The sequence below is a fragment of the Rhinolophus ferrumequinum genome, chromosome 15 (genome assembly GCF_004115265.2).
Source record: "Rhinolophus ferrumequinum isolate MPI-CBG mRhiFer1 chromosome 15, mRhiFer1_v1.p, whole genome shotgun sequence".
Lineage (NCBI taxonomy): Eukaryota > Metazoa > Chordata > Mammalia > Chiroptera > Rhinolophidae > Rhinolophus > Rhinolophus ferrumequinum.
The window spans coordinates 39,123,287-39,147,815 of NC_046298.1; the positions used below are offsets into that span (position 1 = coordinate 39,123,287).

Sequence of the window (24,529 nt, forward strand, 5' to 3'; positions counted from 1 at the left end):
GGCACAAATAAAACAGTGCTACTGCCCTGAAAGTCTGAACCACCCCCACAACAAGTTTTCACCAAGAGGAGGGAGAGGCAGTTTTCTCCAGGCTACCCCAGACCAGTTCTCACTAATTGGAATATGTCAGCCAAACCATCCTGTTTGCCGAAGAAGTACAAGATTGGAATGGATTTTGTGGGTGGTGGGGTGTTGGGGGGGTACGTGGGGAGAAGCTGCAGGTAGGAAGAGAGGAGTGGCTCACTCAGGCCTGGGCACAGTGTCTCTGGGGAATAAAGGCAGGGGACAGTAGATTCCAGAGGGACATGATTACGAAGGGGCAATTCTTCCCCCTCCCCCTCCCAAACCTGCCCCTCCTCCAGGGTCCCTCATCTCAGGGAGGACCCACTGTAACCCAGTCCCCAGGTTATAGGCCTAGGCTGCTTCCTGAATACCAACCACCCCTCCCCCATGGACGGTCCACTTAGGTTCTGCCCCACTCTTCCCCTCCTCAAGGCTTCTGCCTGGTCCTCCCGGGCTCCCAGCCTCCATTCTTTTCCCCCTCCCATCCACCTTCACACAGCAGACAAGGGAAGCTTAAAACACAAAGCTGACTGTACCTCCTCCCAACCTCTCCCCTGCTCCAATCCTTGCATAAAACCTCACAATAAAGATTAAACTTTTTACAGTGACTGCACAATTTAGCATCCATGGAACAGCCTCTTGGCTTGACCACACCTCACCTCTGAGAAAAGTATTATTAACTATAGGGGACAGAATTTAGTTCTTCAAACAGGTCAAGTGCTCTCCAGCCTTCTGGCCTTTGCTCATGTGGTTCCTTCTGCCTGGAGTGCCATCATTCCTTAGGACCTTCTCCTGGCTCATTCTTACCAAACCAGGTTTCAGGTGGGGAATCCCCTCTTCAACAGTCTTGTTTGTTCCCTGTGCTGGGTCAGGTACCCTCTCTCGCTTCCCGCAGCCCTCTATGCTTCCTCCATCAGAGCCCTGGTCACTGTGGGTTGTCACCCTCAGGGGCAGGGTTGTCTTCCCCACTGGACTGTGAGATCTGTGAAGGCAAGGCTCATGGCTATCATGGTCACCACTGGTCCCTAGCACATGGCTGGGCGCAGAACAATAACTCAATAAACTGTTACTGAGGAAATGAATGAAGGAATACCCAGAAAATCTTACACAGAGGGCAGACAGAGACACTGAGACACCTAGACAAAGCCAGAGTTAGGTCTTCTAGAATAATTTGAAGTTCTTGGCTCAAGATTTATTGCTTCCTTCCTTTGTTCTCCATTTCCCAGCATGCTGTCCTCCTGGACAGGGGCAGATCCCTAGTCGTACTGGTGGGAAGGGTAGGTATTGTGCCCATCATACTCATCAGTGGTGAGGCAGCGCAGCATGAAGTGGCCCAGATCATGTTTGGAGATGACCCTTGAGGGCCCTCGTCCATCCAGGGTCACTGAGTAGGCTCCAGTCAGTGGCTGGTCTCCTGCTAAGTAAAGACAGAGAGGCTGGGTAAAGCAGATGTCCTTTCCCATCCCCCAACACACGATCACGCCAATGACGGTCCCAGGGGGCCTCAAGTGTGCCCAGACTGAATGGTATAAGAGCCAACGATTAATCTATACCATTTACTGCATTCATCTGACAAATCTTTATTGATGACCTATTATGTGTCAGGTGCTGGGCACCCAACAAGGGACAAAACAGACACGAATCCCTGCATGCAGACATTTGCTAGGTAAAGGCAACTAACAAGGTAAGAAAGTAAAATAGACAATATGTTAGATATAGAGAAATAAAGCAGAGAATGGACTAGAAACTATTTATTAACTCTATTTCACAAATGGGGACACTGAGTCTTGGAGAGGGCAAGTCACTTCCCAGTGGCATAGGCTAGATTTGCTCTGGGTCTCTGTCTGGATGCTTTCCTTTCTCTGGACCCTTCTGGGAAGACTGAGTGACATGTCCCAGGCATGGGCCTGCATTTTATAGGCAGTGGAAGAGCAGACGCATTTTTCTGACCTTGTGAATATGGAGCTGGTGTGTCCTGATGCCACACCTAGGTCTTTCTTAGTGGGGATGGCAGACACGCATGACCTGGCTGTTACAAGGGTATCTACTGGCTGAATTATAATAATTTAAAAACAATACCTGCCAGTGACCAAATTAACTTAGGGGACCAAATTAATTTAGGGATCAAATGCAACAAACCAGTACAGGGACAATCTGGAATCATGTGCAATAAGAAACACATCCTTACCCACGTGGTATTCCTACTAAAAATGATTAATCTGAGTCTGTGAGAAAAACCACCAAAAAAATCCAGAGTGTGGGACATTTAAAAAGACACCAGGCCTGATGAATTTTATGAGAAACATTAAAAAAAAAAAAAAGGATATGGAGGATTGTTCCAGATCAAAGATGACATGGCAACTAACTACAATGCCTGATCCTCAATTGGATCCTGATTTGGTGGGGAGAGGGAGATTGAAATAAACTTTTTGACAATTGGGGAAATTTGAATATGGCACGGACACTAAATGATATGATAGAGTTCATGTCAATTTCCTGGTGCAATAATGGTCCTGTGGCTCACATAAAACTATCTTTCTTCTTGGGAGATGCCTATCTCAATAGGAATCAAGTGTATCAATGTCTGCCACATACTCTCACATGGTTCAGTCAAAAAATACTTTGTGTGTGTGCATGTGTGTGTGTTAGATGCATGCAGAGATAGTTGGTAGCTAGATAGAGCCAGAAAGATAGAAAGTAAACAGGGCAAAATGTTACACCTACATGAAGAGTTTATTCATAAACCTTTAATTCTTTCAACTTTTCTGGAGGTTTCAAAGTTTTCACACATACACATACAGAAAAAAGAAAAACTGGGGTGGCCGGTGGCTCAGGCAGTTGGCGCGCCGTGTTCCTAATGCAGATAGGGCTGCCGTGAACAGCCAGAGCTCGGTGTGAGCTGCCGTTTGCTGCTGTGTGCCAGCAGCCTATGGCAACCGACTTCCTCAGCTGGGGGGAGCGCAAGGCTCAAAGTACCAGCATGGGCCAGGGAGCTGCACCCTACAACTAGACTGAGAAACAACTGTGCTTAAAAATTGGGGCAGGGGCAAGAAAAAAGAAAAACTAAAAAGTTTATAAACTTTTTAAAATAACTGTTTTAAAACTCTGTTTTAAATAACTTTTAGGCATGACCTCTCTGGGTACTTATTTCAAATCTAGTAGGTCAAGAAGTTATCTGATGAGCCCCTGCTTGCAGATAGGGAAACTGAGACTCAGGGGCCTGGGATTTTCACTTAGCTTCTCCACTAGGCAGCTTCACCGCTGATTCAAAGCTCAAGATTCTAGTTCCAATAGGGTCCTGATACACCCCTCTTAACTGAGCCTAAACTCAAAACCTTGTTTTCACCTCTTAGGTGTGTCAGCCCCCTCTTGTCAGCGGTCCCAGAAGGCAGAGGGCAAAGCAGAACTGTTCTTTCAGTGGGCAGGCAAAATGAAGATACAAGTGCTCGGCCTTTGGGCCTATGAACTGCTGTTCCCTCATCCTAGTCTTCCCTTCCCTCAGACCTTCACCTGACTCCCTCCCTCACTGCACAAAGCCATCTCCTTAGAGAGCCTATGCAACACAAACAGCACTTCATCAAGTTTTATTGTTTCTTCATTCACCGCAGCACTGCCCACCCACCAGTAATATCCATCATCTTTGTCTTCTCTGCTATAGAAATGTAAGCCTCATGAGACTACTACCAGTGCCTGTAATGGTGGCCAGCCACACAGTTCAAATGCAAGAGACATCTGTTGAATGAATGGCTCTATCCCTGTGTCTGACTCTGTGTCTTTCAGTGTGGATTCCAGACCTGGAAACAGGAAACAGGGCACAAATGTAGTTTACTGATTCCCTCCATAACACCACCGTGAAAGGTGGTGCCCCTGTAGTAGTTCATCCGACATTTACTGAGCATCTACTACATGCCAGGCCCTGTTCTCAGCACCAAGAACACAGCTGTGACCTAAACAAGACAAGATCCATGCCTCAAAAAATTGACATCCTAGTGAGGGAGACACACACTAAGATAGAGAGAAGGCCCAAGATGGCAGAATAGATAAACGCTGTGCCCACTGCCCTCCCGTGATGATATTAAAATCACAACTAAATTATAGAACAATCAACCTCGAGAATCATCTGAAGACTAGCTGAACAGAACCCCTGTAACTAAGGATATAAAGAGGCCACAGCAAGACTGCAAAAAGAGGGCCGACCCGGTGGCTTAGGCAGTTAGAGCTCCGTGCGCCTTGCCGGTTGGATTCCCACATGAGCCAGTGGGCTCTCAACCACAAGGTTGCTGGTTCGACTCCCACAAGGGACGGTGGGCTGCGCCCCCTGCAACTAGCAAAAGCAATTGGACCTGGAGCTGAGCTGTGCCCTCCACAACTAAGACTGAAAGGACAACAACTTGAAGCTGAACAGCACCCTCCGCAACTAAGATTGAAAGGACAACAATTTGACTTGGAAAAAAAAGTCCTGGAAGTACACACTGTTCCCCAATAAAGTCCTGTTCCCTTTCCCCAATAAAATCTTAAAAAAAAAATCATTAAAAAAAAAAGACTACAAAAAGAAATGAAGGAGGGAAGGAAGGAAGGAATTAAGAAATAAAGACAAAAAGGAAGAGAAGATATGACATATGTGGTGAAGTGTAAGTCCCTTTCCTTTGAATATGGGCTCATCCTACGAACTCGTTTCCAACGAGCAGAAGGCAGCAGAAGCAGGATTGAGATCAGGTGTTCCTGCAGCAGTCGGCATCAATCTGAGGAAGCCTTCCACACGACTCCTCCCAGCTCCTGAGTGAGAACTGCCCACTGAGCCTAGTTAGCGCCCCCGCCCCACCCCGTGCAGAAACAGATGGTCATAATAAATGAAGGTTCCTATTTTACATTTCTAAGTTTTAGGTGGTTTGTGCAATGGGGATAACCGGAAAGGATGTTAGAAAGGAGAATAAAATCAAGCAGGAAAGAGGATAGAAAGGGTGAGGGGAAGGTTTGCAATTTTTGACAGGCCAGGCAAGGCCTGGTGGATGTCTGCAGAGGACGGGAAGGGGCGACCCTGCTGCAAGGTCCCAGCCCCACTCACCTATGTGGGGCGGCATCACGGCCACATACTTCAGGCCCGACTCCTGTAGTACCTTGTGCATCCGAATGTGGTCATCAGTCACATCCTGTAGTCGTGGGGGCACCTTGGCTGGGTCCCATAGCAGGAAGGCTGGGGGGACACAGGGTAGGGTCAGCCAAGGCTTGAGGACAGCTTGGCCAGGACCATAGCCCGCCGGTTTTGCACCAGGACAAAACCCTGCAGGGGCTCGCTGCTGCCTTCCAGCTGCTCCAAGTTGAAATGTGGGAGTTGGCCCGGCCTCCTGTCTTTCTCTCACAGCCCACAGAAGAGCTGACTACTTCTTACCCCATGTGCTCATCTGCTGTCACCTCCCACCTGGACCATGGCAGCAGCCTCCTCCCTGGTCTCCTTGCCCCTGCCCCCCATAGTCTGTTCCCCATACGCAGCTAGGGGAGTCTGGGAACACCCAGAGGGGTCAGAGCTGCTCATCTGTGGCTCTATCTCACTCAGGGTAAAAGCAAAGTCCCCACCAGGCCACACCTGATCTGGCCCCATCAGGCCCCTGGCTTCACCGCCCAACACTCTCCCCTTCAGCCACACTCCTGCTTCATAGCCTTCGCAACTGCTGATCCCTATGCCTGGTGCCCGTTATCTCACCACACAGCCCTCCCACATAATCTTTCCCTTCCTAGGGAGGCAACTGGTGTGATGAAACAGACATGAGGAGTGTGGACAGTGGTGAGAGCCAGCCAGGTTTCACACGCCATCTCTGCCAGCCACAAGCTGTGTGCTTCGGTAAGCCGACGGCTCTCCCTTAGTTATACAAGGGAGACATAGGAACAGCTACTATTTACTGAGCACCTACTATGTGTCACCACGAGTAAAATTACTCAAAGGGGTTTTGTGAGGATAAAGTAGCATTCATCCCTAAGGTGCTTAGATGGTGCCTAGCACACAGTACGTGATCAATAAACACATTAACTGCTTCTGTTATGCACCCTGCAGCCTTCCTTTTGGATTGTTCTGGTCAACTCTTTTTTTAATGGCCACCTCCCCATAAATGGGGAGTTCTGTGAGGGTAGAGACCTGTCCTATATATCCATGGCTCTGTCACTTCCTCTAGAAGGCCCTCCCTGACCTCGTCTCAGTCTGGTTAGGTGCCTCCTCTGGGCTCCCACAGCCCTCTAGGATTCCTCCATCCTGGACCTCATCCGTCTGCCTGGGTACCCCCAGCCCCAGCCCCTCTGCCGGGGCCCCCCATCCTGGCTCTGAATCCTCTGCCTGGGCTCCTCCTTCCCAGCCCTGACTATTGTGGCTTGTCACTGTTTGATGATGGCTCTGTTTACCAATTTCCTGCTGTCTGTGGGACCCGTGAGTATAGGGCCTAGGGCTGTACTAGTCACCACTGTGTCCCTGGCATCTCCCAGCGAGGTTCAGGCACACAATTGGTGCTCAATAAATGCACATTAACTTGGGATGGCTCCAATACTACCTTGCAGAGGCCCATGGGCTGCCTGTTCAGTACCCACCCCCATCCTTCAGCCCCACCCCTATGACCCCACCACCCACCCGAGGTGCAGGCCACGACCTTGTCCACACCATGGGCCTTCATGGCCGCCACAATGTTCCGGGCGCCCTCGGACATCACTGTGGTAGGACCTTAGAGGGGACAGAGAGTGGCTGTCACTGGTAGGCGGAGGTGGTGGCGGGGGCGGCAGGGGTGGGGCTGGAGGCGGGGGTGGCACTGGGGGCCGAGGTGCAGGGAGGGGCCGTGGGCAGAGGGGGGGCCGAGTACTGAGGTCATTGCCGGTGCCCAGCAGCACGATGACAGCGTCCTGCCCAGCTATGGTCTTGTTCACATCGGCCGCCTGCCGAACGTCACCCACTATCACGTGGGCCGGCTGGGGCCCCTCTGAGGGCAGCCTGGAGGAGTCCCGCACCAGCACTGTCACCTCATAACCTGTGGGCAAAGAGGGGCAGAGAGGCAGGTCAGTGAGCTTGCAGGCTGGCACTCCCGGACTCCAGGGCTGGGTCCTAAAGAGTACCGTGAACCCTCAAATACGTTCCCCAGGTCCCCTGTTCTGGGGCAGTGGTCTCCAAACATTTTTGCTGGCATACCCACAGTTGATATTCAGTTGGTTATTAAAATTGGGCCAATCTTTATGTTGGTTCATGAATAACCTGCATTGATGTCTCCAAGTCTCCCCCTTCACTCTCCAGCAACTAAAGGGTTAATGACTAGCACCACATTGGTCTATGGCCCCCATCCATGGTGCTGGAGGAAACTGAAGCACAGAGGAGGACATGAGTTGGTGAAAGGTTTTCCAGTGCTGAGATTGGTCCCCCAAGACTTACTTCTGGAGAGCCAGGCCCTGCTTTAGTGGTCATTAAAGCTTTTGAACATTGCCTTGGTATGTCCCCTCCCCAAAGAATTCTGAATAATTTATGTCCCCCCCCCACACATACACACCCATTTTAAATTTCACAATCAACATATTTCTTCCTTTGTTTTAAACAATGGCAAAGGATGTTAATGTTTGGTGTACTGCAAATGGTGATGTCAAAAATATAAAGTTATTAATTGTGGGCTCTGTTATGGACTGAATATGTCCCCCTAAAATTCATATGTTGAAGCCCTAACTCCCTATGTGATGGTATTTGGAGGTGGGGCTTTTGGGAGGTGATTAGGTTTAGATAAAGTCACGAGGGTGGGGTCCACATGATGGGATTAGTGTCCTTAGAAGATGAGGAAGACAGACCAGAGCTCTGGCTCTCTCTCTCCAACATGTAAGAATAGAGTGAGAAGGCCGTAGTCTGCAAGCCAGGAAGAAGGTTCTCACCAGAAACCAAATCTGTTGGCATCTGGACCTTGGACTTCCCAGCCTGCAGAACTATGAGAAATAAATATCTGTTGTTTAAGCCTCCCAGTCTAAGATATTTTGTTATTGCAGCCCAACCTGACAAAGATAGCCTCTAAATATCATTCTCCAGAAAAATGAACCAGAGCTCCTTAGAGAACTGGTTGCTGGCCTGGGGCAGGATGAGTATGGAACATCTTGAACTGCCAGATGGTAAGACAGTGCTTAAAGAATGATGGGGCTGTGAATTGAATTAAAACACATCAAATATATAAAAATCTGTGAGTTCATAATGATATTAATAAAGAAACCTCATCGGTCATCATTGGCACCTATCAGAGGACTAATCCCTTACTATGAAAATGATAAAAGAGGAAAAACAATAACATTGTTCCATTTGTCTAGGTATCTGTTATCATCTATTTCAAAAACAAACGATAGGAGATTTTCATACCCAGGAGCAATGATGATGGTAATAATGATAAATAATATGTATAGACATTAATGTGTGCCAGGTGCCAAGTTCTTACATATATTAACTCATTTAATCCTCAAAGTAACCCTGGGTTTGAATTCCAGCCTTACCACTAACTAGATGTACGACACTGGACAAGTCACTTAACCTCTAGGCCTTAGGGCCTTCATTTGTAAAGGGATACTAACAATAGTCTCGTGAACACACATTGTGATATGCAGATGATGTATTACAGAATCGTACACCTGAAATCTATGTAACTTTACTAACAATTGTCACCCCAATAAACTTTAATTAAAAAAATGGTGTTGGGATAAGTGGATATCCATATGTAAAAGAATGAAGTTGGATCCCTACCTCATGCCTTATATGAAAATTGACTCAAAAATTATCCAAGACCTAAAACTAAAACTATAAAACTCAGGGTGGCCAGTTAGCTCAGTTGGTTAGAGCGCGGTGCTCTTGACAGCCGGATTGCCGGTTCGGTCCCTGCGCGGGCCACTGTGAGCTGAACCCTCCACAACTACATTGAAACAACTGCTTGACTTGGAGCTGATGGGTCCTGGAAAACCACACTTTAAAAAAAAGTAAGTAAGTAAGTAAATAAATAAATACTATAAAACTCTTAAAAGAAAACACAGGCATACATCTTTGTGTCTTTGGATAGGCAATAGTCTCCTAGCTATGACACCAAAAACACAAGCAACAAAAGAAAAAATAGATATGTTGTCAAAATTAAAAACTTTTGTGCTTCCAAGGACACCACACAGAAAGTGAAAAAATAACCCACAGAATGGGAGAACATTTTTGCAACTCATATATCTGATAAGGGACTTGTATTTAGAATATATAAAGAACTTCCACAACTTGATAATGAAAAGGTGAATAATCCAATTACGAACTGGGAAAGATCTGAATAGACATTTCTCCAAAGTAGATATACAAATGGGCAATAAACACATGAAAAGATACTCAATATCATTAGCCATCAGGGAAATGCAAACCAAAACCACAATGAGATACCACTTCACATCCATTGGGATGGCCATAATCCAAAAGATAGACAATAAATGCTTGTGTGTGTGTAGGTGGGGAAACCGGAACCCTCATACACTGCTGAGGGAATGTTGAATGATGCAGCCACTTTGGAAAGCAGTTTCACAGTTCCTCAAAAGTTAAACATAGTTACCATATGACCCAGCCCTTCCACACCAGGGAATATGCCCAAGAGAACTGAAAACATACATCCGCATAAAAACCCGTACACAAATGTTCATAAGAAGCATTACTCACAATAGCCAAAAAGTGGAAACAATCCAAATGTCCATCAATTGAATGGATAAATAAAATGTGGTAGAACCATAGAATGTAATAATACTTGGCAATAAAAAGAAATGACATATTGATACATGCTACAACAGGATGAACCTTCAAAAAGATTTTTTTTCAATTGTCACCCCAATAAATTAAAAAAAAAAAGTTAAAAATAATTGTAAAATCGCAGTTACTTTTGCACCAACTTAATAAATCATTAATCCTCATGAAAAAAAAAAATTTTTTTTCTAAGTGAAAAAGCCAATCACAAAGCACCACACACTGTATGATTCCATTTATATGAAATGTCCAGAGCAGGCAAATCTATAGAGACAGAAACTAGATTAGTGGTTGGCTACGGCTGGGCGGGAAAATGGGGGGGTGACTTCTAGGGGTTTCTCTTTGGGGTGATGAAAATGTTCTAAATTGACTGTGATGATATTTGCACATCTGTGAATATGCTAAAAACCAATGGGTGAATCGTATAGTATGTGAATTATATCTTAATAATGCTGTTATAAAAAATACAAAACTAAAACAAATGAAAAGTTTAGGGGAGAGCCTGGCACAGGAATGAATGCTATATGGATGTTGGCTGTTATTATGTCTTTTAATCATCTCACAACGTGAGAGCATTTATCTCAGTTTGTTGAGATCTTGCTTCCAGGTATATCCTCTTTTTGGCTCAAATAAATTTTTATAAAAATTAAAAATAAATCATCTCACAATGTATTTCCTGACCTGGTCTGGTCCTCCCCAGGCTGACCCCTGTCTCACCCCCTCCAGTCCATATCCACATGGTAGCCAGATATGGCCTTCCACAGAAGTGCTCCCCTGCTCAGGTCCCTCCCGAGATGCCCCAGTGCCCTGAGATAAAGTCCTCATGACAACTTTCAAGGCCCCTGGGGATCTGGCCTCTCCTCCTCCTCACCCTGTGTTGGAGCTACTGTCCTCTTCACCCACTGTTTGTCCTTCAGTTCCTCAAACACATCAGCCTGCCTCCTGGCCTTTGCACGTGCTGTTCCCTCTGCCTGGAACACCCTTTTACCCTCTTTCCCCAGCCACTTTTGCTTCTTGTCACAGCCCTACTAATGTTGACCTGGGAAAAACCAAGGGCCCTGTGGACCCAGGGACTGTGTCCTAATTTCCACCATCTCCCTGACTTTTTATAAACACAAAAGCACAGGCTTTACTGTCTCACAGACCTGGGTTCAAACTCTCCCTCTACCACTTAATGGCTAAGGAACCCCAGGAAACACCTTTTAGTCTCCTTTTGAAAGTGAAGATGACAAAGTTAATGAGGTATGTCTAATAATTGTTATACACCTGAAACTAATATAATATTGTATGTCAACTGTAACTGAAAAATAAATCAATTTTAAAAAAGAAGAAAAAGAAAGTGAAGATCACAATCCCCAGTTACCCATCCCATGTGACCACCTTTCATAAAACTTGTACTGCCCTTACACGAATCTGGAAGCAGTGAGGGCTTTCAGGGTGCCAATGTGGGCACTGGTTAACCGCCACTGCATTGGTTAAAACAGACCCTAAAAAACTGGGGGTAGTTTTCGGGAAAAACATGTCTTCACAGACAGTGAGAGCTTTGACACAAGATACCAGCACAAGGGTCACAATTAGTGTTACATTATTGGTGACTGGCGATATTTATTGAGAAGTGCTGTGCTAAGCTCTTTCCACAAATGAACGTGTTTTTCCCCCCCAATTTTTTTAACACAACCCACATTTCAATTTCGATTTAAATATAAGCTCGTGCCTACCATAACAAACAACAGTACAGGTTTAGAATTCACAGGTTTTACCCTTTAAAAAGAATAAGAGCATTTCTAAGGGATTTCCTTTTCTTTTTAAACAAATCTCTTTATTTACAGTTTTCTGTTAATTTTTTATTTTGAAATAAATTCAGACCTACAGAAAAGTTTCAAGACCTAGATTCTCATATTGCTTTTGCTTTATACTTCTGTCTGTGCGTATATACAAGTATATAATATACATATTACATACATGTGTGTATATAAATATATTTATACATGCACATATATAACATATATAGTGTTTTCCTGACTATTTGAGAGTAAGTTTCAGAGCGCATGCCCCATTTAAGCTTTTTTGATCTCAACCCTCATCCAAATGTATTTCACAGTCTAACCTAGCATATACAAACCCATAAAAATAATATTTAACATGTGATACATTCAGATACTGTTGTGCCCAATTAAATATATGTCAAAACTCAGTGTTTCCCACAGTTTGAAAAGCACCAGATTGCAACGACCTTATTATTATTATAATGACCTTTTTGAGGATGGGGATACTTAGGTAACTCGGCCAGGATCACACAGCTATGATCTGAGTTCACTCTGCCAAGGAGTGCTTATTGAGCACCAACTATGTGCTGGAAATGGTTCTAGGCACTTTCCACATATTATCTCATTTAATCATCACAAGAGCTCCAGGGCAAATGCTACTAGTTTCATCTCCACTTTACAGATGTTTAGGTACACAAACAACAAGGCATTTGGCCACACAGGTGGTAAGTGGCAGAGCTGGGTGCAGGCTAGGACCAGAGTCCACCCCTGTTAGGACTCAGTCCTACAGAATCACTGAGATAAAAGCCCAGCTCATTCAACAGCGAAGGTCAGAGCTGTGCAGGGACTTGTCACAGCCACCATGAGAAAGCAAGGTCTCCCCAGCCCCAGCTCTCAATTCCCCAGGGTGCAGTCCCAATTGTGACCAGTAGGGTGGATGAACAGCATTCAGTGGAATTCCAGATTAAGGGAAAGGTATAGTAACTTAGGAAATTGGATCCTCAGAATGACTCAGCACTTCTCAACTTCTCCCTCTTACTTCCTCCCCCACAAACGCTTATCAGCAAATTTGTTTCTCCCTTCCCACAAGCCACCGGTCAAATCCAAACTAGGTCTTCCTGGCGAGGGGGAGAGCAGTGGGCCTAATGGGGAACTTTCAGGAGAGTTCCTGCAAGGAAGGGCTGGGTTGTAAGCAGCAGAGACTGGGATCCTGGTGGCCTCCACCCTTTTTGGGCACCCAGATAGTCAATATCTTCAGAGTCACCAAGGCCAGCAAGGGTGGGGCCCTATATCTGGAAGTCCCAGGCACCGCTGTGGGTTGGTGAGGTCTGGGCAGTAGGAGAAGAGGCTGCTGTGAAACACTTGGGCCCTTTCCTGCCCCCTTTCCTGCGGCAGCTCTGAACTTTCATCCTCATTGACTTTCTAGTCCTCAATCTTCACCCGGGGGGTGTGTGACCCTCTCTCCTTTACATGCTCACAGCAACTCACCCCCCAGACTTTTCAACCTCCAGCCTTGGTGCTGGTGGGTTGTTGGCAGTTAAGAGCACCCACCGGCTGGGTTTCAATCCCAGCACTGCCACTTCCCAGCTGTGTGACATTGGGCAAGTCACTCTCCCAGTCTCACAGTTTTCTTATCTGTCAAGTGAAGTGATACTAGATTCCACCGCATGTGAGTGCTGTGAGGATTTAACAGGTGTGAAGAGGGTGGTGGTGGGAGGCAAGAGACGCCTGGCTTAGTCAGCCCTCTCTGGGTGTACTAACCACCACCATCACCACCACCACCACCACCACCACCACCGCCACCACCACAATAACACATGTCATAAGCGCCTGGATTTAAACTTAACTGCATTGGAGTCCCCTAGCCTCCCAGGCCAATTCGTATTCCTTGAACTCACATAAAACTGGATCTCATAGCGTCCCCCGCTTCTGCTCCCGTGGTCACCTGCTTTGGCCCTGGGGTCCTCACATACCAATGCACTGACGGTCCCAACCGGCCTCGGCCCGACCCCACAATGTCCTTCCCCGGTACTCTGCCTCTACACCCCGTGACATCTCCCGCCCGCTCCAGCTCATGCCTGCTTGCACCGCCTGCGCCAGCGTGGTGAGCCCAGTCCTGCCGGTGGCGCCGAAGATGGCAATCTTCTTGACGGCCATGCTGACGTGGGGGTGAGAGGCCGCGGAGCCGTAGGACGCGCGGGAACCGAATGACTGCCGGGCTCCCGTCTCTGTCCTCCTCTAGCGGGAAAGAAGGGGCTGGACTGCTCAGAGGACCACACCTCAGCCCGCCTCTGGGCTCGCGGCTCAGGCCGAGGGGCGGGGCCAAGAGGACCACGCCTCTAGCGAAGAAGAACGGGGTGGGCGGGACAGGAGTCAGCGGGCCTGGGCCAGCCGCCCAGCACCACCCCCTCCACCCGCCCCTGAGCAGGAAGGCGTGGCCGTATTTGGCTGACTGGGAAGGTGGACCCAGTGCCCCGCCTCCGCGCTCTCACCCCCGGGGCGGTGCGGAGAGAGAGCGGGCCACGCCCATCGGTCGCCTGTTCGTAGTAGCTCTTGCCCCCAGTCCCAGGGCCTTGAGGCGGGTCTGGAACTCACACTAATGCCTCAGGGCCTCTTCAAGGGGAAAACGTGAGGGAGGATAGTGTGGATGTGTGGGTTTGACACTGTGTAACTGCATGTCTTTGTGCCCGTGCGATTGTGAGTAACCCCAAGGGAGAGCATGATTGTGGGTGACACCATCTGCCATCCTCTGTGTGTAACACCGTGTTACAGTGTGAAACTTTGACACCATGTGTGGCAAGCATTGATGCTGTTCTAGTGTAACCTTGTGGTGACACTCTGGGTGACACTGTGTCGGTCTGATGCTGGACTATCTGAAGCACGAGTCTGGACGTGGTGTGAGTGTGGGACATGTGCAAGACGTGTTATATAAGAGTGTGTGACTGTTACACGTGGCAGTGTGACACCGCATGTGTCATGTAAGGATGTGTGACACTGTGACCCCATTTCTGTGTGTGGCTGTGGCCGTTACTGCTGTGATGCTGTTTGTGACCTCTTGTGACTGTGATGTATGAGTATGTGATAGTGCGAATGTGTGACCCCCATGTGAGTGTATGACTGGTGCGACAAGTTTGAGTGTGTAAAAATATGTGACACTGTGTGATTATGAAGCTGTGTGTGATGCCTGAGTATATGACACTCTTTGTGACCCCGTGGGAGTGAGACTGTGTGACATTTGTGTGCTTGTGTGTGACACCAAATGGGTGGTGGTGGTGGCACTAGATCAGTGTATCACAGCCTGTGATACTGTTGCATACTGTGCCAGTGTGGGACCCCGTGTGAGCGCGATCCCGTGTGAGTTTGAATGTTTGACCCTGTGTGACCCCATATGAGGAGGTGACATTGTGTGAGTATGTGAATGTGGATAATATCTGTGACGCTGTATGTGACCCCGTGTGTTTGACAGTGTGGGGGTGTGTGACCCCGTAAGAGTGTGTGACTGTGTGTGACGCTACCTCTGGCCCCCCGCGAGTGCACCTGTGTATCACACGCTGTGACCCGGTGTGTGGCCGCGCCTGGGCCAGCGCTGCAGGAGGCTGGAAGCGGGGTACGCGGGCGGAAGGGGGTCCCGGGGGCGCGCGAGCGCGGCGGCCGCGCGAGCGGGGGAGGCGCGGCGGCGGCGGCGGCGGCGGCGGCGGCGCATGCGGATCTCGCGGAGCAGCTGGGCCGGCGGGGCCGAGCGGAGCCGGGCCGCGCCGCGCCGGGCAGCGGACGCAGACAGGGAGGGCGGTCGGGCTCCGCGAGCAGCGAAAACGGCGGCACCAGCGGCCGCGGGCCCAGGTGAGCAGCGTGGGGGCGGATAGCCCCTCCCTGCAGCATCTCCTTACCTGCCCGAGCAACCCTCCCCCGCGCGCTGTGGCCATGGTCTGAGCCCCTAGGGTCTCGCGGGCTGGAGGGAGGCGAAGGGTCGAGGGCACAATGAGCCCCCACCCCCCCACTCCCCACCCCAGTCCAGTCTCCGCCGCCATGCGTGAGTTTTCCACCCAGGCCTTGTCCTTTCCAGGCCCCCCTCCTTGGGAACGGTGACTAGACTGCAGGGAAGAGAGGTGCGGCCTCGGAAGGGTTAAAGCATCCGCTCCCACCCGCAGCCTAGCACTCGGCCAGCCTTTGCTGGGGCTGCAGGACACTCCTTTCCACCCTCCACCCTCCACCGTCTTCTTCTCTCTTCCTTCTCCATTCAATCACGTAATGGCCAGGGCTGTTCCCCCCGGCGGCCTGACCGAGAGCTCAGAAGTGCTAAGCGCCTCCTCATCCCCAAGTGTCCTCCATTGAGGAAATTGTGTTCACCATTTAACAGGGAGGGAAACTGAGGCATACAGAGGCCAAGTTAAAGATAACCGTTAAGGATACATCAGGAATAAAGCAAGACTTGAATTCATATTTCTGTCATTCCAGCACAGGCACTTGGATTTGCTAAGATATGTGACCAGAGGATGAATAATACTAGCAAGGACCATGTATTGAGGGCTTGCATGTACTAGCTACCATGTCCCCTGAATTATTAACTCATTTCATCTTCAAACACCCCTAGGAAATGGGTACTGTTATCATTACCATTTTACAGATGAGCAAATTGAGGCCCAGAAAGGGGAAGTGACTTGGCCAAGGTCACACAGGTGGTAAGTAGCCATGTGTCCGCTTACAGCTTTCCATGGAAGAAGGGAAGAATAACAATGGATTTTGGAGAGTCCACCAAAAGAGACAATCTACTACACTGACCAAGACCTAGATACTGCCTTCCTAGAATCTGGTGGGTTGGTGACTGTCTGAATCTTTGAGAAGGGACACATTGATCTCCTCCCTGTTCCCTCCTTTCTTAGTCTTAGAATCAAGGCTAGGGTCCTGGAGGGTGGAGGAGATGTATCTGATGTCTACCACCCCCTTGAATTTCATATTTATAATCTGGCAGTATAATCTAGAACACAGCTCTGGAGTCAGACACTGTCAGTTAGACAGCGCCACAATAACGCTGCATAAGAAACCACCCCCAAACTCAGTGTCTTAAAACACTTAAGCATTTATGTAGCCGCTGAACCTGAGGTCAGTGAGTTAGGCTGGGCTCATCTGGGCTTATTCACATGTTGGGATGGGGAAGGGGATGTTGGCTGTTGGCTGCTCTAGTTTGCATTGGCTAGAACTGGGGCCATAATCAAGCACAAGCAAAACCACGAAAGGTCTCTTGATCCCCAGGCTCAGCACTTCTGTTTATCAAAGTCATGTGGCCAAACCCAGAGTCAAAGAGGGGGCAAATCTCCTCACTCCACTCTTCCACCCCTCCCATCATCACAGTAGAAGAACATTGAAGAGTTATATGACAAAGGATGTGTTGGTAAGAATGAAGAATTGAGGCCGTTAATGCAATCATTTTATCACATCCCCTGCTTTTGAATCCTGGCTACTCACTAGCTGTGTGACCTTGGGCAAGTGAATTAACCCCTTTATGCCTCAGTTTCCTCCCTGTATAACAGGTCTAATAATGGCCTATCTTTAGGGAATTAAATTTGTAGGAATTAGATAAGATAATGCACATAAAGTACTGAGCATAGTGCAAATGCTCAAAAAATGTTATTGTTATTGCATTATTGAGTTCTATTGGTGAAAATGTTATTTTACTGTATTTCCCCGAAAATAAGACGAGGTCTTATATGAATTTTTGCCCCAAAAGATGCATTAGGGTGTATTTTCAGGGGATGTCTTATTTTTTCATGTACAAGAATCTACATTTATTCAAATACAGTCATGTCATCTTCTTCTGGAACATCGTCATAACGTATTAAATGTGTCCATCTGGCTGACGATCTTAAGTGGGGCTTATTTTCGGGAAAACACGGTATCAAGAATAACAGTGATGGGGTGGCCGGTTAGCTCAGTTGGTTAGAGAGTGATGCTAATAACACCAAGGTTGCTGGTTCAATCCCCACGTGGGATAGCAAATAACAGTGACAATTTGCCCAGCCCCTACCCTGGGCCAGGCGCTAAGCTACGTGCTTTACCACAGCCCTATGAAATGGTACGGGTGAACATTATTGTCATTATTTTATGTCCACTTTAAAGACAGGGAAACTGAAGGCAAAAGGGGACAGGACTCACAGCCATTCGCTGTTAGAGGTGGGACCTCTGAGCTCAGGCCCTGTTTCTAGCTCTAACCTGCCTTTGCCCATCCCCAGGCTTCACCTTCCCCCATGGCGCAGGTACCAGGGGAAGTGGATAACATGGAGGGCCTGCCGGCCCCTAACAACAACAACCCTGTAGCCCGCTGGGAGAGCCCAGATCGGGGCTGGGAGCGGGAACAGCCCATGGCCTGCACTGCAGCTGCCTCACTCTTTGAGTGTTCCCGGATCAAGGCCTTGGCAGGTACCTGGAGGTGGGCTGGGATGGGGGGAGGGGAGGGGAAAAAAGGAGGGGGCTACAGGGCCTCTGTGTACCTCAGTGCTTGGGAACCTTGATGACCAAGAGGATGGGAAGATAGTTACAGACACTTAGATCTTGAATCTTTAGACCAGCTCTGTCCAATAGAACTTTCCACGATGATGGAAAAATGTTCTGTATCTGTGACATCCAATATAGTAACCACTAGTACTTGTGGCTATGAGCACTTGAAATGTGGCCAGTGCTATCTGAGGAACTGAATTGGTCATTTTATTTAGTTTTAATTAATTTAAATTTAAATAGCCACATGTGGCTTGCGTCTGTTGTATGGGGCAGTGCAGCCTTAGAAACTTAGAGATGTGTACAGTCCCAGAAACTTGGGATTCTGTAAGCATGTTTCCTTAGAATTCTGAAATGCTGAAACACAGAATTTTAGGACCTTAGAATGTCAGACTCAGAGATTCTTTGAAACTGAGACCTTTAGAAACAGAAATTCTTGTAAACAGAACTTTATAATCACAGACCTTAGAAATTTTCATCATTGGCTCTTAGGAACCCTTAGAAACCTAAACTCTCATACACATAGATCCTTAGGGCTTTATAATCTTAACCCCTTAGAACTTCAGATTAGAAATGTGGATCCTGAGAACTTTGAGATAGAAGTTCACTTTAACACTGAAACCCTCACTCTTGGGACAACTGGGATGGTTGGTCACCTACTTTGATGTTTCTGAACAATATAAGCAAAGACTTGATATCTATAGAGTTAGAGAATCTTAGAACTTTAGACATTCGGAATTGGAGACCCTTGAACCTTAGGACTGTGTATTCATGGGGCTTTAGGACCTCAGAAGAGTTTAATCATCAGCATTAAAACTTTATGAGCTGGGGATGCTGGTTAGCTCAGTTGGTTGTAATGAAGGGCTCTTGACTGCAGGGTTGCTGGTTCGGTCCCTGTGTGGGCCACTGTGAGCTGCGCCCTCCACAACTAGATTGAAACAACTGCTTGACTTGGAGCTGATGGGAAAACACACTTAAAATAAAATTGAAAAGCAAAAACCAAAAAACTTTATGAGCAAAGACCCTTCAGAGACGTATAACTTCACAATCATAAGCCTTGAAAACAGACCCTTAGCACCTTTGACTTTTTGGATGTTAATATCTCAGAAACAGGGAGTGTTATATACATAAAATATATATTGTTATCATCATGAAATACTGAAACCTTAAAGTGAGAATCAGAATCTCAGAATTTTAGCAATTCAGCATTTGGCAATCATGGGATCTTTGATACTAAGGTTTTTGGAACTTTATAACTAAAAGATGTTGAGCAGGGTGTCAAACTCAAAGGCCTCTGGGGAAGCAGGTGACATAGATGAGTGAGGTGACTGGGACCCCTGGGCACCCAGAGAACAATGCCCTGGACACCAGCACTCGCCATGGGGAAATGCAGGTCCAAAGTTGCTAGCTCTGATATTTATCTTTAATTTCCCAATTAGAAAAAATCTGTATGTGTCACAAAGTACGAACCAGATTCAACCCATGGATTTCCAGCTTCCTCTGATTTAGAAACCTAGAATGATATAAACATACTCGTACACTCTTGGAAACTTAAAATTACACCTTTAGATGCTTAGAAGCTTAAAAATTTGGGAGCATACCAATTTAGAATTCCAGAATTTTTTATGTCATCCACAGAATATTTATTCAGTGCCTGCTCTGTGTACAATATGAGGGACATAATGGTGATTGGGCCAGTCCCAATCCTGCCCCCACAGAACTCCCAGGCCAGTGGGACTGTTAGATCTTGCAAGATAGTGATGACACAGAGGGTCAGGGCCAGGATGGGGGAGGCACAGGCAGAAGGCTGTGATGGTGACCCCCAGGGGGTGTAGGAGCCCAGATGAGGTGCCTGATTCCACCTAGAGAGTCAAGGAATGCTTCCTGGAGGAGAAGTTGCCTAACTGAGGCCTAAAGGATGAAGAGGAGTGAACCCTGGGGTGGAGAGTAGAAAAGAATATTCCAGGCAGATGGAACAGCGTATGTAAGACCTCCAGAAGTCGGGAGTGATTTGAGTGAGGGGGTACAAGTGGTGAGTAAATGATGATGGGCGAGGAGCCAGTGAAGGAGCCACATCTTGAAGGGCCTTGGAGGCCACCGTGAAGGGTGTGAGAACACCAGGCAGCTGTGGTAAGATTTCAAGCAGAGGTGGGAGATGGTAACATGGAGATCAAGTACTCTTCAAATCTTAGGATCACTGATTCATGGAACATCAGTGCTGGACCTCAACCAGCATCTAGTCTAGAGATTTGTAGAGATCCCCTTTAAGGAAAAAAATGTCTCATACATTCCCTGTGTCTACTTAAATTATTATAACTGTAGTTTCTTAAATGCACACAAACACACAATTCTGTTTATCTCTCTTATGCCTACAATCCTCTACAACGGAAACACATAATACTGGATTCCAGACCCAAACCACAAAACCAATAACATTCAGCTTAACAGTAACTTTGGGATGTTGCTGTTCTGTAAAACCATGTTGCTGCTCAAAATGCAATGACCTAGACCACTAGGGTGCATTTCCTTTTGTATCCCTTTGCCTGCTTCTCTCTTGGTTTTTCTCTATTCAAACTAAGGCCAAACCTTTGAGCAGAGTCCTCCGTAACATGTTTTAGCATGAAGGCATTTAAAAAATTGCCTGGACCTCTTGCTCGGAGAGGTCCAGAGTTTGTGGCTTGCTGTCACTGTCTTTGAGAGGCCCTTCTCCTCTTTATCTATTAGTTTATTCTCTTTTATTCCTATATCTCACACCAATGCCTTCTCCCCTGTAGAGGCAACCATTCTGATCGTGGTTTTTTCTTTTCTTTTTCATTTTGATAGTTTTAACGCAAATCCTTTCCTTCACATGTGGATGATTTTGCATTGCCAATTGGTGTGTGTGTGCAGACATATATTTTAACTTTATTAAATTATTACATGCACACAGAAAGGCAGATAAATCATGAGTGTCCAGCATTCCCACAAATGAGCACCCTCTTGTAACCAGCACCAAGATAAGGAAACAGAATATGACAGCCCCAGACAAGCTACTTCTCTATCACCACATCCCAAGAATGGATATTGTCTTCATTTCTAACACACACATTCATTTTGCTGGTGTTCAAACTCCATCTAAATGGAAACCTTTTGTGTCTGGCTTCATTCGCTCAACACTTTGCTTGTGAGATTCATCCATGCCTACCTGTACTCGTAAGTGTTCCTTCTAATTACTGTCTAGCATTCCACGGTGTGAAGATGCTGTAGTTTATCCATTCACCTGTTGATAAATGGATTTAGGTTGCTTCTTTCTGGGTCAGGGCTATCACAAACTAGACTATCGCAAACTAATAATTACTAGTATTACAAACTATTACAAATGAAACTATTACAAGCTATTGCTGTTCTACACTTTGTAGTACATGTTTTTTATCGGCATAAGTGCTAATTTCTGTTTCGCTTAGACCCACCCCAGAGTGACATTATTGGGTCATAGGGTAAGTGTATTTCTAACTTTAGTAAAAACTGCCAGTTTGTAGCATTTTACACTCCCCCAACAGTGTCTGAGTGACTCAGTTGGTGTACATCCAACCCTTGCGATGGTCATTCTTTTTAATTTTAGTCATTCCGGTGGGTGTGCGTTCTTTGTGGCTTTAATTTGCATTTTCCTGATGACTAATAACAACTAATGAAGTGGAGCATCATTTCAAATGTTTATTGACTATTTGGATATTCTGTGAAGTGTCCATTCACGTCTTTTGCCTCTTTTCCTGCTTTTTTCTAATTGCTTTTCAGGAGTTCTTATATATTCTGGGTACATCCTTTGTTAGATGTATATGTTGTGAATATTTTCTCCCACTCTGTGGCTTATCTTTCCATTCTATTAATGGTGACTTTTGATGAACAGGATTTCTTAATTTAAATGTAGTCTAATTTGATAATTATTTAATAATTATTTCCTGTGTGGCTAACATTTTGTGTCCTGTTTAGGAAATCTTGCCTATTTCAAGGTCATGGAGATAACTCTTTGATATTTTCCTCTAAAGCTTTGTTGTATTCCTTTCACATTTAGATTTATTTATAAACCAAATGATATTTACTATTTTGTACAGTGTGGGTCAAGGTCCTTTTCCCACCTCCTCATGGATATCCAGTCAACTCAGCTCCATTTATTGAAAAGGCTTTCCTTTCTTTCCTGAACTGCAATGTCACTTTGTCATGAATCTGGGAGTCCTATCTGTATGGGTTTGCGCGTGCAGGTATTGCTAACTGATGCAAATTTTGTCTTTGTCTAGGTTGTATCTTTGCATGATTTTCTCACTCAGCGTGATGCCTTAAGACTTATCCATGTGGCTCTGTGTACATCTAATCTGTTGCTTCTCACGGCTGCATGAAGTCCATGGTGTGCCATCGCCACATGTGACCCATTCCCTTCCCAGTGATGGACAGCCAGGCCGTCTCCAATCTTGCCCCTGCCCTACGCCCCAGCCCCGATAGCATCGCGTTGAACTTCCCCTGCGTGCTCCTTATAAACCAGTGTGAAAAAGGTTTTGGGGACATACAGACAGGGGAAAGAATTGCTGGGTCATGGGGGTGTGCACTCATTTCATTGGACTCAGACTGTCATCAGAATTGTTGCCCCGGTCCATAACTCGCCATAATGTACTAGCAGGCGTGAGGGTTGTGATAGCCCCAGATTTCCACACACACTTGGTAGTCTCGAGCTTCCTAACTTTTTCCAGACGAATATCCAAATATATCATTTACATATTAAGTCTCTCTAACCTTTCTCCTTAAAAGTCGTGGATAAAGGAGTAGTTTTTTCTCGGCTCTATGAAGGTCCCAATGAATTAAAGATGTGAATAAACTAGTCTTATTCTAAGGAATGTATTTCACTTGTGATTGGTAATGACCACAGTGGAGACTGTATATTTCTCCAAGAATATAGAAATGAAAAATAACTCAATATGAGCACATGGGAGAGGTAGGACAATTGTTATTTGGCTCAGAGTCTTGACAGCCCAAAGCTATCTGTGCTAGTTAGAGTCCTGGCAGGAAGCAGATGGCCCCCTCAAAGGGGTAAAGTTTAAGGAAGGAACTATTTACAGAGGTGTGGGCAGGACTAGGGGAACCTACAAGGGCAATGGAGACCCCCAGGGACTGGGGCAGGGAGTGGTGAGGGGAGAGAGGCCTCCCCCGCAGGGGCGGGGGCTGTAGGGAGAGGAACTAGGCACTGCCCAAAGCTGGGCGGGCAGGGGGGGAATACATTTTTTGGCCTTTTTTCTTTCCTCTCCTCTCCTGCTGTCCAAACCCAACTGGAAGTCTGAGGCCTTTGAGGGCTGAGGAGCCCATTTATACAGTCCACGTCAGCCAGCCCCCCAGGGCCCAGAGCAGTGCAGAAGTGTGGTGGGTGGCACTGGAAGGGCAAACAAAAGACACTCCACACGGTAGCCAAACAGACTCACCAATACAGTAAACATTTAATGTCATCTTAGGTCAGAAGTGGCACTCAGGGACATACGTGGTTTCACTTCCACTATGTTTTACAAAAATGTAAATCAGTTGACAACATTTAACATTAGGGAGATTTTGTCTTTTTAAAAAATCTAGATTTTGGGCTCCTCATGGAATATCACGTGATATGGCAACACTGGGTCACCATTCCTTCAAATCTCCAGTCACGACGGCCATGGGCCCATTTCCCCCTTTAAGGAGGGCCTAGTTTCTCAATTTCAAAGCCTGCCTCGCCCCCATGGCATTTCATTTCTGGACCCCCGCTCCATGTTAAAAACATTGTAATCACCAAAACCAAACTCTCACTGCATAGTCCTTTATGAAGTGCCATCCAGGTGGTCCAGGATGTGTTTCTATTAATTTTCTTTGTGTATCATTGAAATGAAAAGACAAAATAAAAAATATTCTCGTAGATCCCTGTCCTCTAAGGAGGTGTTCCCAAATACTTAGGGTTCCTCCAGGACCCACTGAGGAAACCTTGATCTAGTCCAAACCCCTCACTTTTGCAAAGGGGAAAATGAAGGCCCATAGGGGAGAGGTGACCTCTTGAAGTCACACAGCCAGTCATCTTAGAGGCAGGGCTGAATCCAGTTGTCTTCATTCTGGCACCGCACTGAAGTTCCACTTTGGCTTCAGCATTGGTCAAATCTGCTATTGACATGGAGATAGTCATTGGAAGGCAAAAGAACCAAATACCCATCACTTCCTCGTGTGTGATCTTCAAAGTGTTACTACTAATTTATTTAGAAATGAAATGTGAATAATATCTGTACAGGCTAAGCTGCTATAACAAAAGACCCAACAATACAGTGGCTTAAAGGGGACAGAAGCTTATTTCTCCCTCCTGGATGGTCCCTAGATGAGCAAGCTCATTGGCAGGCAGGCACCATTCCAAGCAGTCATAGTGGAGTCCAGGTTTCTTCTTCCATCCTGTACTCTGTGGACCTTGCTATTCAAGATGTGGGAG

At 46.7% G+C, this 24,529-nt stretch overlaps 2 protein-coding genes across 3 annotated transcripts in view; one reads left to right on the top strand and one right to left on the bottom strand.

The window, feature by feature from the left end:
• Positions 1-1,220: 1,220 nt before the first annotated feature.
• Positions 1,221-13,895, bottom strand: BLVRB (biliverdin reductase B). Of its 2 annotated transcripts, none has more exons than XM_033128772.1 (5): positions 13,659-13,895; positions 6,903-7,067; positions 6,677-6,766; positions 5,129-5,257; positions 1,221-1,477 (listed from the first exon to the last, which is right to left on the bottom strand). In XM_033128772.1, exons 1-5 carry the CDS (start codon positions 13,735-13,737, stop codon positions 1,320-1,322), a joined length of 621 nt encoding a protein of 206 aa, XP_032984663.1. In that variant the 5' UTR covers positions 13,738-13,895; the 3' UTR covers positions 1,221-1,319. The 2 variants fall into 2 exon arrangements, with proteins under 2 accessions (XP_032984663.1, XP_032984662.1); XM_033128771.1 differs by having other exon boundaries at positions 1,221-1,480; positions 13,659-13,894.
• Positions 13,896-15,291: 1,396 nt separating this feature from the next.
• The window catches only part of SPTBN4 (spectrin beta, non-erythrocytic 4), a 70,941-nt gene continuing 61,703 nt past the window's right edge, over positions 15,292-24,529 (top strand). The window contains 2 exon segments of the mRNA XM_033128786.1: positions 15,292-15,420; positions 17,808-17,994. Of these exon segments, the coding sequence (XP_032984677.1) occupies positions 17,823-17,994 (172 nt within the window). The 5' untranslated portion in view covers positions 15,292-15,420; positions 17,808-17,822.

Coding starts and splice junctions, on each gene's coding strand:
- BLVRB (XM_033128771.1), bottom strand. CDS start 13,737: ATGGCCGTCAAGAAGATTGCCATCTTCGGCGCCACCGGCAGGACTGGG. Junction 7,068..13,658: donor GGCGCAGGCGGTGCAAGCAG/GCATGAGCTGGA, acceptor CTTTGCCCACAG/GTTATGAGGTGACAGTGCTG. Junction 1,481..5,128: donor CGTGATGCCGCCCCACATAG/GTGAGTGGGGCT, acceptor GTCTTTACTTAG/CAGGAGACCAGCCACTGACT.